Raw genomic sequence first — 14,190 nt, 5'->3', positions numbered from 1 at the left:
TAAGAACACATTTTTTCTTATTTAAACATTTCATGTCATTTAAAGATATAGTTATATAAACTACTACTTTAAAAGAAAATTGTAATTAGATGATTGATATGTAAGTATTTTCCATCTAAAAGAATTACAATGATTGATTAGTATCACTTTTCAATATTGTAAATGTACATAAATAATTATCTGTGTTTTATTCGTTATACTTAAAATCAATGTGTAAATAAATAAATAAAAAAAACTATACTGTACATTTAAAAATTAAATTTTCAAGGAAATATAGAAGAAAAACAAAATCATCCAACAAAATAAGTGGACTGACCCACAAACACTACAACCCACTTAGGGGGTTAGGCTTAATCATCATATTAAGAAACCAACTAAAATTAAAGCATCTTAGCCCAATGTTATATAATTCATAAGTTTATGTTAGGTCGGTCCGTAACGTGTTAAGTAGCTCACTTTGTTATCTCTACGTCAAAGCATGTCTCTGTTTAAATTCCATAACTTAATGATTCTTAATTCATGTAATAATTGAGGCGTTTCCATTGAAATGGGGTCATTATGACACTTTAAATATGATTAAGATAAATAAAATAAATTCAAATTTAATCGTAGACGTGTTATATGAAAATTAGAAATCTTACCTTAGATTAAAAAGTGATAAAATATTCATTTATTTAAAACATTATATTTCGATTCGATACGATATTTAATTTTTTTATAAGGGGTTGATGTGTTCAAACATATCAGCTATATATCCCAAGTCTACATTTGTAAAAAACATAAAGAATATAATCAAAGAAAAATACAAAGAAATCGTGAGGGAACTCAAACAGATTCTCACCTAAGTCGATATTTTAACTGATATATAACTATATAGTAAATAAGACGCAAACCAATGTAAAATGGTAAGATATCATTACTCATAATATAACTGTATAGTTAAACTCTTTTCTTACGATAACACTTTTACTTCTCTCGTTTCTGCTTTGAGAATTAGACACTAATTACTTCTATTATCCTAATCATTGCTTCAATTCTCTGTATATAATATTACACAGGCTTCACAGGGGAAGGTTTTTCTTCAGACTTCACCCAATCTTGTTATGAACGCAAGATAAATTATATATTCCATTCCACGAACATAAAATTTTTACACAGTTGAATAGGTCATCACCATCACATTAATTAATATGTTAGACTTGTGTGTGTTTTCATTTCATACTTGTTCATATTTGTAAGATTTTTGCTTTTGCAGTCACAGATCCAATCTCTTGGGTAAACATCATAAATGAGTCTGCAATTACCTAGTTGATTGCAGTGGTTCATTCAAATGAAGGACAAGCATTATAATAAAGCAGGTTCTTCCAAAACTCATAATAATAATAATCCAAAAATAAAACACAACGCGCATGTTTCACAACAATTATATATATCGTAATATAGATGACCGATTCTCCTCTGAAAGAATCAAATTGGTGAAACGAAATGGTTTAGTACTTGGCGTAAGGTAGGGGATAGATACATGCACAGTGTTGGTTGGTGATTGGACGCTGGGGTTTGGTTGCATGCAATGCACATTCCCCTTTTTCTCAAACCACTGTGACATCTCTAACATACGATACGAGGATCATCAAACAAAAGGTCATTTGTTTTTGTTTGGACTTGGGAGAGTGCCCCCATGAGTACACAACACTTCACACACAAACACGTTCTTGTGCCTTCCGCGAAGGATCCCTCAACCACAACGTGTCATGTGCGTGTTCATGCAACTACTCTCAATGCCTCCAAGTCAATCTCAAGTCAAGCCACAACAAATTTCTTATTCTGTCACCATCATCACTTCATTATATTGTCAACATCCTCATACACGCTCAATTATCCTCTTATTTTTTTTTTTTTTATGTTCTGTAGTTGTAATAGAAAATACTTAACCTCCAGAATCTGTCATTGCTGCTACATCAGCTGTAAATATGTCTACACTTCTAAAAACTTGTGTAAACACAAACAGCGTTTTTCCTGATTTTGGATCTCAGAAAATTGGTGATTTCTTCATTGTTTATGAAGTGGTTGTTCCATTATATTCAGTGTGCATGACAACGGACATATGCTGCTAAATATTTTACGCTTTCATCATATTTTTTTCCAATTCGGTGGTCGGCAGGACACGTAGTCAGTAATTGTAACGGACAAGAAACTTGGTCGGTCAACATCTGCCAACGCTGCTGCTTATAAGTTGTTATAGATTAATAGTAACGTTCACATTAGTTTTCACGACACATTTTATGAAATAATTTATTTGTTTTCCTTATGTTAAATTAATCAATTAATCAATACAAACATTTGAGAAACGAAAAATATAGTAGGAAATCGGTGAATATATGTGTTTTTTCCTTTTCAATTTTAAGGGTTTTAATATTTGAATTGTTTTTGGCAATTCTTAATATACTACTCAGGAATCATGATCCAGAAAGTATTACAAAATGAATCTAACGTGTAGTGATAAGATAGAATTCTCAAGTAGAAAAAAAACAAAAAGTGAATAAGGTTTAGAGACGGTTTAACCTAAGCCTAAATATCAAGAGGGTTGAATAACAATTATTAAACATGTTTTTCACATGAATCAAGTGTTTGTTTTATCAACAGTCAAGTTCTTTCCGTGTCTTCAGTATGACCTTAAAGTATCTTCATGCACTCGTGGGCCTTTTCATTAACTAATCTCTATTATATAAAGCACCATTCATGAACATCTACCTAACTCAAATTTACGATATTAGCTTTAGAAGTTAAGTAAATATCTTCAAATGAATCTCTGTATAACGATAGACCGTGTTAAAGGGATCATATTCACGTTGTAGAAGAGTGGATTCGAAGCAAAGTCGCCAAATGTTTGAGATAATTACTCAGTGATGATGGAACTTGGAAGCAACACAGGTAACAAATTAAGGCCCAAAATTATTCATAGGGATAAAAAACTCCTGCATTGATGCAGACCGGCTTGAATAAAAAACTGACAAATTCTCAAGTCAGAAGCTCACTATTCAGCCTACTGGTCATTCAATATCTAACTAAAATCAGTTGACAAATTCATAGAAAGAAGGCTAAATTTGGGCACCTCATAAATTATGACAGATTCCTTGATTGAATCATTCTACAACTTTGAATTTAAATATCTCCAAAAAATAAATGAATTACCAAACTAATAATAGTAATGATAATGATAATAATAATAATAGTAATGAATGCTTACTACATCAATCATTCTATGGTAAAAAAATTACTAGATGTTGTTAATATCCACCCCTATGCAGGTACAAAAAATTTCAATGATGTCGTCAGATTTATATATACAGAAAAGAATTGGTTACTCTATCATCAGGCACCTCCTCCAAGGTTAAAAATCATAAACTGTTATGCAATCTGGACCTCAATGGGGGTCTCAACTGCAATCTAAAAAAACCTGATGCACTACTTCCTTCTTCTGCTGTGCTAACGAAACTTTAAACATAGTGTTCTAACTTGATTAGCATAACGCTTGTATCATCCATGGAGCCTCGTGAAACAGACAAATCTACAAGCTTTTTACAAGCCAGCAATGGTTGTGATTTGTTGCTGCCCATGAGAAAAGAACGAGCAATGTCTACTGCCTCCTGATTACTAACCTGAAAGGATGAGAAAGAGAAACTTGTTCAGTTAGTTAATCACTCAACATATGATAAACAAAATTGAACACTACTTTTCATGAAGAAACTGTGAGGTCTCAAGTTCTATACCTTATCCCATAATCCATCTGAAGCTAAGATTAACAAGTCATGTTCAGGTTCAATTCTGAGAACTTTGGTCTCGGGTTCTGCTGTCACCCATTGTTTCAGGTGTCTATCTCCAATTCCCCTAGACACAGCAAGAGATCCTTGGATCCTCCAAACACCGCGGCATAAATCCACGTAGCCACCCTACAAGAAAAATTCCAATACTTAAGAACCAACAAATCCAAATTCAAAGATTTTGAGGTGGTTCCAATAACAACAGAGAAAATACTATCACAGATAGAAGCTTACCAGGTTCTCAATTCTGTCCCTTTCATCTTCCCTTGAAGGCCTGTGATCAGATGTTAGGGCTTCAGCAACACCCCCTCTGCTAATGACAGCACGGCAATCACCAGCGTTGGACACAACAAGGTTGCCGTTCCTAATCAATGCTGTCACACAGCAAGAGCCACCATGGAGATCCTCCTTCAGGAAATCTGAGTCTGTGTTGAGGTACCCACGCTTCACTGCCTCCTCAGCATCATCTTCATCTCTCATAATCACTTCATCTAAGATATTCTTCTCTAAGTTATTTGCAGCATACTCAGCAGCCTTGGCACCTCCGTGCCCATCAAATATGCCAAAAAAAGCCTGCCAGGATCACAAAACAAATTTTCTCGTTAGATTTAATTACACTCACATCAATCTAACTCGTCAAGTATGATCATCATCAGGAGCATATTTAATCAATCCTCAATACACATCACACACTATAATCACCCCAATCTCTCTGCTTCAACTATTTTAATCCAACACGTTAACCACTCAAAGAACTTCTTAACTTCAAAAACATCAAATTATAGGCTTTATCTCTTTATTACTTTTACCAACTACCAATAGAAGGATCATACAACAAAAACATACAGAAAATATCTCGATCCTTCAAATTCTGTAACAAGTCAACTCAATCAGACCCATACTAATTTCAGGCAAAAAGTTTCAAACTTTCCACAACCCCAGTTCGTAAAAACACCCCATAATCATAAGCAGACGATCTCAACCCCTACACACATACCCCAGCCCCAAAGTTTTTTTTTTTTCAAAAAGAAAAGTTTCTTACCAGTTTGTTTTCACCGCGTAAATTATTCCCAGCGGTGTAACGGTCCTCCATGTACTCCCTCCTCCCTCTCTTGCAGTACACCCCAAAGCCATCCTCCTCCGCCTCGACGACGTCACGCGCCGCTGCGGAGGGCGTGGGCGGAACCCCGAAGGTGAGAGAGGAAACGGGTATGTCGAGTCTGGCCGGTCGCTTCCTCTTCAAAACGGTGCCGTTGGGGGACGTGGAGGAAGCAGAGGAGGCGGAGAAGACAGAGGGAGGCTTGGGAAGGCGAAGGCGAAAAGGAGAAGAAGGAGAGGAAGAAGCAGCCGCAGCAGAAGGAGAAGAACAAGACGACGCCGTGTTAGTGTTGGAAGGTTTGAGGTGGGAGAGGGAGAGCGAAAGGGATTCGGGCGAAGAAGAGATGATGGAAGGCTTAGAGCAGAAGAGAGAAGAGGAGGGGGAGAAGACCGGCGAATTGGAAACCGCGACGGAGCAAGACATGTTGGAAAAAAGCTTGTGTTGAGTCAAAATTCAAACGTTGGAATTGGTCTTGAATGTGTTTTGTTTTTGATTTGGGTTTGGGTGTTGTGTGTGTTGAGAGAGTTTGATAAGGGAGGGTGAGGTGTATATAAAGGGGAAAATAATAGAATGTTGTTTCTGGGTCAGATTGGAGTCGGTGTGGGACCCTCTCTTTTGCGTGTTATTTGCGAGGTACATTACACACACAACACAGCTATCACACTCAATTTTAAAACGTTCTTTGACCACCTTCTTACGCCTGTTAAAACCCCGTTTTGCCCCTCCTCCTTTTCCTGCTTCATCTTTTTCTTTTATGTTGCTGCCCCTTCTTGAAAAAAAGGGGTAATAATAGGTCAAGCTTGTTGAAACTATCATCATGAAAATTCAAATATTAAGGAAGAAAAAAGAAGAAAAGGAAAATATAGATTGATATAGTCTTAATGCTATAATGTGAGGTAATATGATAATTTTTTTATGATTGTAAAAAAATTTTACTATAAAATCTTATTTATCTTATTATTTTTAATTTTTAAAAATGTGTTTTATAATAATATTTGAGTTATTTATGCTATTTGACAGCTTTTCTCTTCAATATCGGCCAATGCATTTAATATATAACAAAAATTTAGTGTGATTGAATTAAAATGACTATATTCATTTATTTTTAAAAATTTGAGATCAAATATATATCAAAAAAGAAAAATTCATTAAGATTAAGAAATAAAAAAACATAATTATTAATCTCACTTTTATTTAACGAGACACCTTAATTTCTTCTTTTATTTGTATTTGTGTCTATTTTTCATTAATATTTTGAGGTAATATGATAATTTTTTTTATGAATGTGGATAATAACAAAAGTTTACTATAAAATTTTGTATCGATATCTTATATCTATCTTCTATTACTGAGTCAATTAGTTATGTGATATGTTAAGATAATATAAATTGAAATATGGTATATTTTATAAAATATTCAATTATATGCTTGTTAACATTATTTGTATGTTAAATTCATTAAGATATTATTGCTATGAGAACCAAAATTTTATCTTTAAAATATATCTTAATTAGTACCAAGGAGAAAAACTTTATCAAAGTGAGACTAGTAATAAGGAGGTTAAATATTTTGTAGAAGTAATAATATAACAATCCAAAAACATGAATTAGTGTACATGGTAGTATTTTAATTAATTGAAACAAAAATGAAAGTATTGGAAATTAAGAGTTTTTATACCTGTTTAAATATACTTTTACTTGGTTTTGCATCCATTCAACAAAGGAAAAAGGTAAAAGGAATAAAAATCTAATTTGAATGTTGACTTGAAGGTGTGTTGTATTAAAGACATTGTATCTTTAAAGCAAAGAACGAAAAGGGTAGGAATGTAATTGGGCGAAGTGTTAGTGGGGTGACCTGGGCGAGTAAAAGCTGGTGAAAGTTGGATCGGAATAATAAAAGTAAATTAAGAAAAAAAAATTGTAACAGGAATGTTGAAAGAGTGTATTTTGTTTTGATTAGAGTTTTGACTCAAGCAGTGGAAGTACTTGCGTTCTAAACCCTAATCTCTTTCGTTATTTGTATTATTGATTAGGTTTTGTTTGGGAGAAGTTAAGTATTGGGAGTGTGGGGCTAGAGAGAGAAGCACGTTCTGCGAAGTTACCGTTGGAGAGAGGACACCACACAAACAGAAACAAACAGACACCATTTATTATTTATTATTATTATTATTTTTTGCTTATTTGGCTTCGTGACCGTTGTCATCTTCTTCATCACTTCTCAACCAACTCCATGTTCCCAACGTTAACACAGTTTTCTTTACAACTTTTTATAATACTTTCTTTTTTTCTTCTCATTCAGCACCGCCATTTTTAGAACACTTTCATTTCTCGTAATGGTTCCAACTTCTGACATGCACCGTTTTTGGTTCCGTTTCAGAATTCAACTTGAATGAATTTATTTATTTGAGATGATAAAGGAATATAAATAATATGCATTTTATTCTATAAAATTACTTTTAACTTTTCACAACATTCACAATATGTGGTTGACGTAAAACATTGATTGACGTAAAAGTAACTACTTTTACACTGGTTTCTACACCGTTCTAAGTAACAAAAAATTTACATTCACGATTTACATCGATATTAAATAAATATTTTGTGTGATGTTATTAACTAACGTGATAAATACATCATTTTTAGAATTTTTTGCTGATGTAATTTTTATTATGAAATTATAAGAGTGATATAAGTTTTTAAAAGAATTTTTGACAAATCGCAAGCTCAAATTATTTTAGAAATTTGTACCGATTTTGTAATTTTATAATAAAATTATACCATAATGATAAAAAATAAAATTAAAAAACTCCATTTTTGTGTAGTTCTCAAAATAACATAATTTCATCAAACGTTAATGAATTATTCTGCATTAAGGATTTTGATTCATCATGTGTATTTAAACATTTTAGACATAATATATGGTCTTTAATGTTAAGATGATTAATATAAGCATTTTCAATTTAATTTGAAATCCTATCATTAATAATTGAAATGCGTTCTTTGTCAACATAAACAATTGTCTACCATTTCATGTGTTCTAATAATAACAAAAGTGATTAATACGGCCGATGCTTCTTAACGTAGAAAACCTTTATTTTTGTGTCAATCTTAAAATACCTATATTAACAAAAATATTAAAGATGAACTTAATCTAATATTATATTATTAAAAAAATCATAATGAATTAACAACATTATTGTTTTTATCTTCATTAATCCTTGACAAATAAATAAGACATGAATAAGTTCACTTGGAATTAAATCATTACAAAAATTTTCATGTATCATGCATCAATATTAACCAATGCATGTGTATAATCAACACATTGCACCCCATAGTACCACAACACAACACTTGCCAACCACAAAATGTTGTCGCTGCATTTGACTTTCATTGCACCGCACATGAGCCACCGTACCACTCATCGGACCAGATTGTGCTCCACCACAGCAATAACCCCCAAACCTCTAAGCGCACCATGCAAGCCCAAATATGCAAGCTACACCGCAGGAATTAGATTTGTAAATTGTAGAGCACTTCCTACACACCCATGTTGCAATCTACGACTCACACAAATCAGATCTCCATCATACATCACTCACTGGGCCAAAGCACCAACTGCGACTTCCTTTGCAGATTGAGGAGCATCTCACCACACACGAACTCCACTACAGATCCAACCCAACCGCACATCTAAGAACTTGACTGCAAATTCACTACTCCAACACGACACTAATAATATTCCTTCCATCAAATTTGTCATTACAACTTCAGCAAACAAGCATGATTCTGCAATAATAAGGAATTAACCTTTTCTTATATGAAATATCATACTAAGTTGCAACTACAAAGCATAATAAGAAAAACTCTTACCAAACCATAGCTCTGATACCACTTGTTTGAAAAAAATGCATCAACAATTAAAAACATTATTGTCTTTATCCTTAAGAATCACCATATTAATAGAGAAATAAAACAAGTATGCACAAACAATACAACGTAGAAACTCCATAATACGAAAAATAAAAAATCACAGTCATTGTCCAAAGACAACTAAAGAGTAATCATTATGTGCTAATTTGTACACACAGAAAATACTCTCAACCATTTGACCCCAATACACCCACACTTTTCAAAGAAAGAATTTAATTACACATCACAACTCCTATGCTACAAGAGTATAAGAAAAAACAAATAGCATCTCAAAGTGTATTTGACTTGAGGCAAAGAACATCATGAACTTAGATATATTGTCACTAATACTTACTCCCTAACTTATTTTAGGTGATGTAAGACTTTTCGAGATATATATTTTTATTAGTGCAACATATATTATATAATATTTTCTTATATTCATGGTTAGCGTTAATGCAAATAAATAAATGGATACAAAAATGACCTTTCTAATTTTTTTTAGTTATTTTAAACGTGATTTTAAATTCTTATATTAAACATAATTTTCTAAATGAAAAATTAATTATATTCTTTTCTTGTTAGGTACCAATTAAGCATGAAATTCTAGTGGTGTATTTGCACAGTGAATAAACACCACCTAAAGAAACCCATCGTCAGTAGGATGATACAACTCCCAAAAGCGTGAATGAAACAAAACTCTGGATTCTCATTTGTATGCTGAAATTGAGTTTAAAATATCAATGAGAATCACTAAATAAGTTTATAGTGTCAATAATTTTGGTTGAAATATTGTAATGGAAATAATTTAGGATCATAATCTTGAAAAATAATTCGTGATAGAAGTTAAAACAACAATTAAATTGTAAAAAAAAAAAAATATTTTGTGATTATTGTTGATGGTTAGTAGGATTGATCTTTTCAGTTTCTTTTAAGTATTAAGGTCATCAAACTAGTTAATTTAACTTATTTTAGTTTACATTCTAAGAAATAGATTTGGATAATTTTATTCATATTTTTAAATAATGATAAATAAATTCGTACGTATAAGTATCGTTAGAATCTATGTTAATTTTTAACAAAAATTCTTGAATTAATCATGTATAAATATATGTTATATATGATTTTTGTAATGGAATATGGATAATATCTTATATTTTAAGTGAGATAGGAATAATACCTAAATTTTTAAGTTGTATACAGATAATAGTCAATTTTTTAAATAAAATATGCAAATAAATATATACATATCTTTAATATATTTTTCTTTTTATTTACACATTTTCTTCTTTGGGACAAACTTATTTAAAGATAACAAGAGGATAAGGTGATTGAAGGTCTAACTATCTCATCTCGAAATAAAAAATCATCTCATTTACGATTTCTTATTGAATAAGTATGAAATTTGTTCTTGCTTTTGTTTCCATTGGATAGAAAGTATACTCTCACCTATATTTGTCCCCTTCATATTCCAAAAATTAATTAAATACTTTGTAAAAAAAATAAAATAATAACAGCAAAGGAAATATGACTTAATGCCAAAAGGTACATATTTTTTATTTAAAGTCAAATATCAAATATAAAAAAAGGAAAAAAATTTCATCAAGAGAAAGGTTTTTCAAATAAAAAGAAAGTAAGGTACAATAAATATTACGTAAATCAAGGGTTTATGATATTTAAAAAACTAAGGGTCGAACATTTTTATGTGAAAAAATACTTAATAAATAAAAGTATTAATTAGTAAAAGTAATGTGTGTCATAAAAATTATTTGATCGAATAAAATTTAGATTTTTATTTTTTGAAACGTAATACACCATTTGAACAAGAAATGTAAAAAAAAATTATAATCAAATTTGTGATAAAGGAAAAAATATCTTAAAAATTTAAGGAAATTTTGTGAATATTAAACAAGTTTAATAGTTGAGAAAGATAATAAAAAAAATCAAAGGAAACAAAACTAAGACAAAAAGAAAAAGAAAGATAAATTTATGTATCTTATCAACTAAATTATAAGCACTTTAATACAGATCATAAATGAGTAAGGAATACCGCAAATATATATTTATATACTCAAGTTGCTCACATCCCTAATATAATATCTTATTCATACTTATATAGTTAATCTAAGATTTTATGTAAATCAATATTGATTCCGACATTACTTACAAAAACATTTGTCTTTTCTAATTTAATTCAAATGATGTATCAACATTAATCTCAATTTAATCAAATTAAATTTTTAACAAAACACATTTGATCATTTTAACTATCTTTTACATATGAAATTGTTTTTATTTTCAATTTGTCAAAAAAATATGTCCAATATATACAAACTAAAAGGAAGTGAATTGGTATTTCAAACATTTAATATGTTAAATAATTTTGAAACAGTTTAATGAAATGGATTAATAGATGAAATGGATTATCTTTAAAATAACAAAGGAAAACAATCAAGGCAAGAAAAAAAAACAATGAACCAAGAACATACACAAAGTGCTCTCTATACTTTCTCCTTAGAGAACACAATTTACTTTAAAATTATAAAATGTTAATCAATCAATCTTTTTAATATGAAAGAGAAATGCAAAAGCAAGTATTGGGAGTGTCCGAGAATAGAATATAAGAATCAAAAAGAAAATTCAGAATTATATTGATGTGAAACCAAATCTATCCAAGACAAGGTGAGAAAAGAAATGGTGAAAAGAAATTAAGGAAAAAGATATGTTAAATAGTCTACAATCAATGGGATGAATTGGTCAAATAGATAATGCAGGAAGTCACATAATAAATATACGAAGGAAAACACCAATAATTGAGCATCGGAAACACATGTCTTAAATGTAAATAATTACTTTATTATTTATTATGAATAATTATTTAAATCTACAACAAAACATATAAAAAAATTATTATAAATATATACTTTTTATAATTTTATTTTTTCTAATTGTTGTATAAGTAGATGGGTATTTGAAAATGATTATTTGAATTTAGAAAAACAATTATTTAAAAAGTATAATTCCAGAATAATTGTAACAAGCAAAATATGTTTATTAGTATATGCGTATATGGATTAGTATCTATGGATCTAAATTACTAAGTTAGACAAATGTATAATCATTGCTTTATAATTATTAATTTAACATTTTAAATTTATATAGTTTATAAGTTACACAACATTGTAATATTAGTTTGGAAATATTATAATTACTTAATCTTAGGACTCAAGAGATTGCATTCACATAAAACTTTAAAAATAATTAACTCAATGATCTAGATAATTCAAATAGTTATATTTTTTTTCAAAAAGAAACGAAGTCTCGTGTATATAGAAATAAAAAAAAATTCAATACCGACCATGATTAAATTTAAATAAAGGATAAAAACAAAGAATACAAATATTTAATTACCTATCAATTAAATAATTAATTAATAATACATTATATATATTACAAAAAGTATTAAAATGTTCAAGGGAGGTTCTTTCCAAAAACTCATTTCCTTCTCCATTCTCAAGCCCCTCTCTTAATAAATTTTCATTCTCCATTTTCAATCTCCTCTCTTAATAAATTGGTCTCCTCTATTTCTTTTCTTCCATATCCAAAACCATTGAAACAACAGAAGCAGTTAGTATCAAACACCAAGTCACTAAATGATGGAACACCGATCTTGAGACTGTAAAAGTAAGCTTCGTAACAAATAAAGAATGTGAAAATACTATACAAGGTCAATAATCAAACTATATCCAGAAATGTATGTGCCAATATATAGACATAAAAAACATGGGTCATGTAATGCTTACGAAAATCATATGAACACTCAGATCAAGTGAAGAATTAAATATTTCGCTTCAATCGAATCCACTAAAGTTCAAATAAAGAATGAGATTTTGTTCCCCGACGTCCAATTCATACATCAAAATTGCAACATTGGATAGCGAGGGGAACGCAAATATGGGCTTCAGTTAAAGATCGCCAAACACATTGGAAAACGTGCAAGCAAAAGTCTCAACAAAACTGAAGCCTTTCAAATAATATACCACAATCGAAAAAAATACAACTAATGTACAAAACAAAACTATCTAAACGAAATCGAAGAGGAACACTAGATAGATAACTCAGTCCCTTAGATGTTCAATTAATATTTGCGATCATACCCGCAAATCATTACAGGTCTGTAGGCTCATCACTGTTAACGATAGCACCAACCTAGTCACCCGAGTGACCAGAAAACACAAATCAATAACACTAAAATTATAAATTTGGAAGAAAATTTAATTTAGTTGATCCAATGAGCTCCCGCAAACAAGGGATCGTGGATCTAATCTTAAAAGATTTGTAATAATCACTAATCTCAATGGTTCAAATAGGTACGAATTACATCATCAGCATGGAAAAATGCATTCTCATCCACAGCAGAAATTTGCTGTGTAGGAAGGTGTCCTAAGATTATTCCAATTTCATCACATGATGTAAAACACAAATAAAAACAGCTACAAGAACACAAAATATGAACAAATTCTCATATAATGCATATGCGTCAACATACGAGCACAAAAGAATCAAATCTGTTTGAAACAAAACTATTGGCCTAAGAGGCCACGCAAACAAAAACGTAGACCATAAACTATGCTACAAGGTAAACAAAAGCGTAGGCAGAAGACTAAGATGCAACGAAGTATAGTCCAATTTCAAACTAGGAAGGTAAACGAAAATCTTAAGGAAAACTGAAGCATTTCAAATGTTAACACCCGATTGATACCCCGAAATAATGATCAATAAACATAAGAAACGTATGACATGAACTTTACCTCACATAAACTCTAAACAAATGTAAAAACACCAAACAGAAATCTTGGGGAAAATTAGACAACTCAGTCCCTTAGATGTTCAATTATGTTTGCGATCATAGCCGCAAATCATTACAGGTCTGTAGGCTCATCACAGTTGAAAGTAACACAACCCAAATTATCCAATCGACAAAAAAATGCAGATCCAGAATAAAAAATTAAAACTTTGGTAGAAAAATTGAATATAGTTGCTCTTGTGTGCTCCCAAAACCAATGGATTGGGGAAAGATATTAAAGAACAACACAAATAGCTATTGCTTCAAGGGAACGAGTCGAATGGGAATGGAAATAATCCGCACCGACCAGATAAAGAAGCCTATGGTTAAATGGGGCAAGGAAAGTTGAAGAAAGAGAAAGGAACGAGAAACCCTAATTTCGTATGCAGAACGCAAATAGAAGAGGCAGGGTACAGGGCAATGGAAAAGTGTGGTTTATATAGCGAGGATTGAAGTGAGTGAGGGACCCCTTATTCGGTCTTATTTACTATGCATATGCAATATAGCAGTTTG

General features: G+C 30.9%; 1 protein-coding gene and 4 non-coding genes across 5 annotated transcripts; all 5 read right to left on the bottom strand.

Moving 5' to 3' along the window:
- Window positions 1-3,087: 3,087 nt before the first annotated feature.
- On the bottom strand, window positions 3,088-5,461 carry LOC114194482 (probable protein phosphatase 2C 25). The gene is made up of 4 exons (XM_028084735.1): window positions 4,864-5,461; window positions 4,056-4,394; window positions 3,771-3,950; window positions 3,088-3,659 (listed from the first exon to the last, which is right to left on the bottom strand). Exons 1-4 carry the CDS (start codon window positions 5,341-5,343, stop codon window positions 3,498-3,500), a joined length of 1,161 nt encoding a protein of 386 aa, XP_027940536.1. The 5' UTR covers window positions 5,344-5,461; the 3' UTR covers window positions 3,088-3,497.
- A 7,255-nt stretch (window positions 5,462-12,716) lies between these two features.
- Window positions 12,717-12,858, bottom strand: LOC114195699. Its single transcript, XR_003606533.1, has one exon. It is a non-coding gene; the product is annotated as a small nucleolar RNA snoR136 (small nucleolar RNA).
- Window positions 12,859-12,943: 85 nt separating this feature from the next.
- Window positions 12,944-13,028, bottom strand: LOC114195704. The gene has a single exon (XR_003606537.1). It is a non-coding gene; the product is annotated as a small nucleolar RNA SNORD25 (small nucleolar RNA).
- A 181-nt stretch (window positions 13,029-13,209) lies between these two features.
- Window positions 13,210-13,306, bottom strand: LOC114195739. Its single transcript, XR_003606572.1, has one exon. It is a non-coding gene; the product is annotated as a small nucleolar RNA snoR31/Z110/Z27 (small nucleolar RNA).
- Window positions 13,307-13,699: 393 nt separating this feature from the next.
- On the bottom strand, window positions 13,700-13,783 carry LOC114195703. Its single transcript, XR_003606536.1, has one exon. It is a non-coding gene; the product is annotated as a small nucleolar RNA SNORD25 (small nucleolar RNA).
- Window positions 13,784-14,190: the final 407 nt, after the last annotated feature.

Source organism: Vigna unguiculata, chromosome 8, assembly GCF_004118075.2.
Source record: "Vigna unguiculata cultivar IT97K-499-35 chromosome 8, ASM411807v1, whole genome shotgun sequence".
NCBI classification, from domain to species: Eukaryota; Viridiplantae; Streptophyta; class Magnoliopsida; order Fabales; family Fabaceae; genus Vigna; species Vigna unguiculata.
The sequence above is the reverse complement of the archived record's forward strand: the minus strand, read 5'-3'. Positions and strand labels throughout refer to the sequence as shown.

Coding starts and splice junctions, on each gene's coding strand:
- LOC114194482 (XM_028084735.1), bottom strand. CDS start 5,343: ATGTCTTGCTCCGTCGCGGTTTCCAATTCGCCGGTCTTCTCCCCCTCC. Junction 3,951..4,055: donor GGGACAGAATTGAGAACCTG/GTAAGCTTCTAT, acceptor TTTTTCTTGTAG/GGTGGCTACGTGGATTTATG. Junction 3,660..3,770: donor CAGATGGATTATGGGATAAG/GTATAGAACTTG, acceptor TCATCCTTTCAG/GTTAGTAATCAGGAGGCAGT.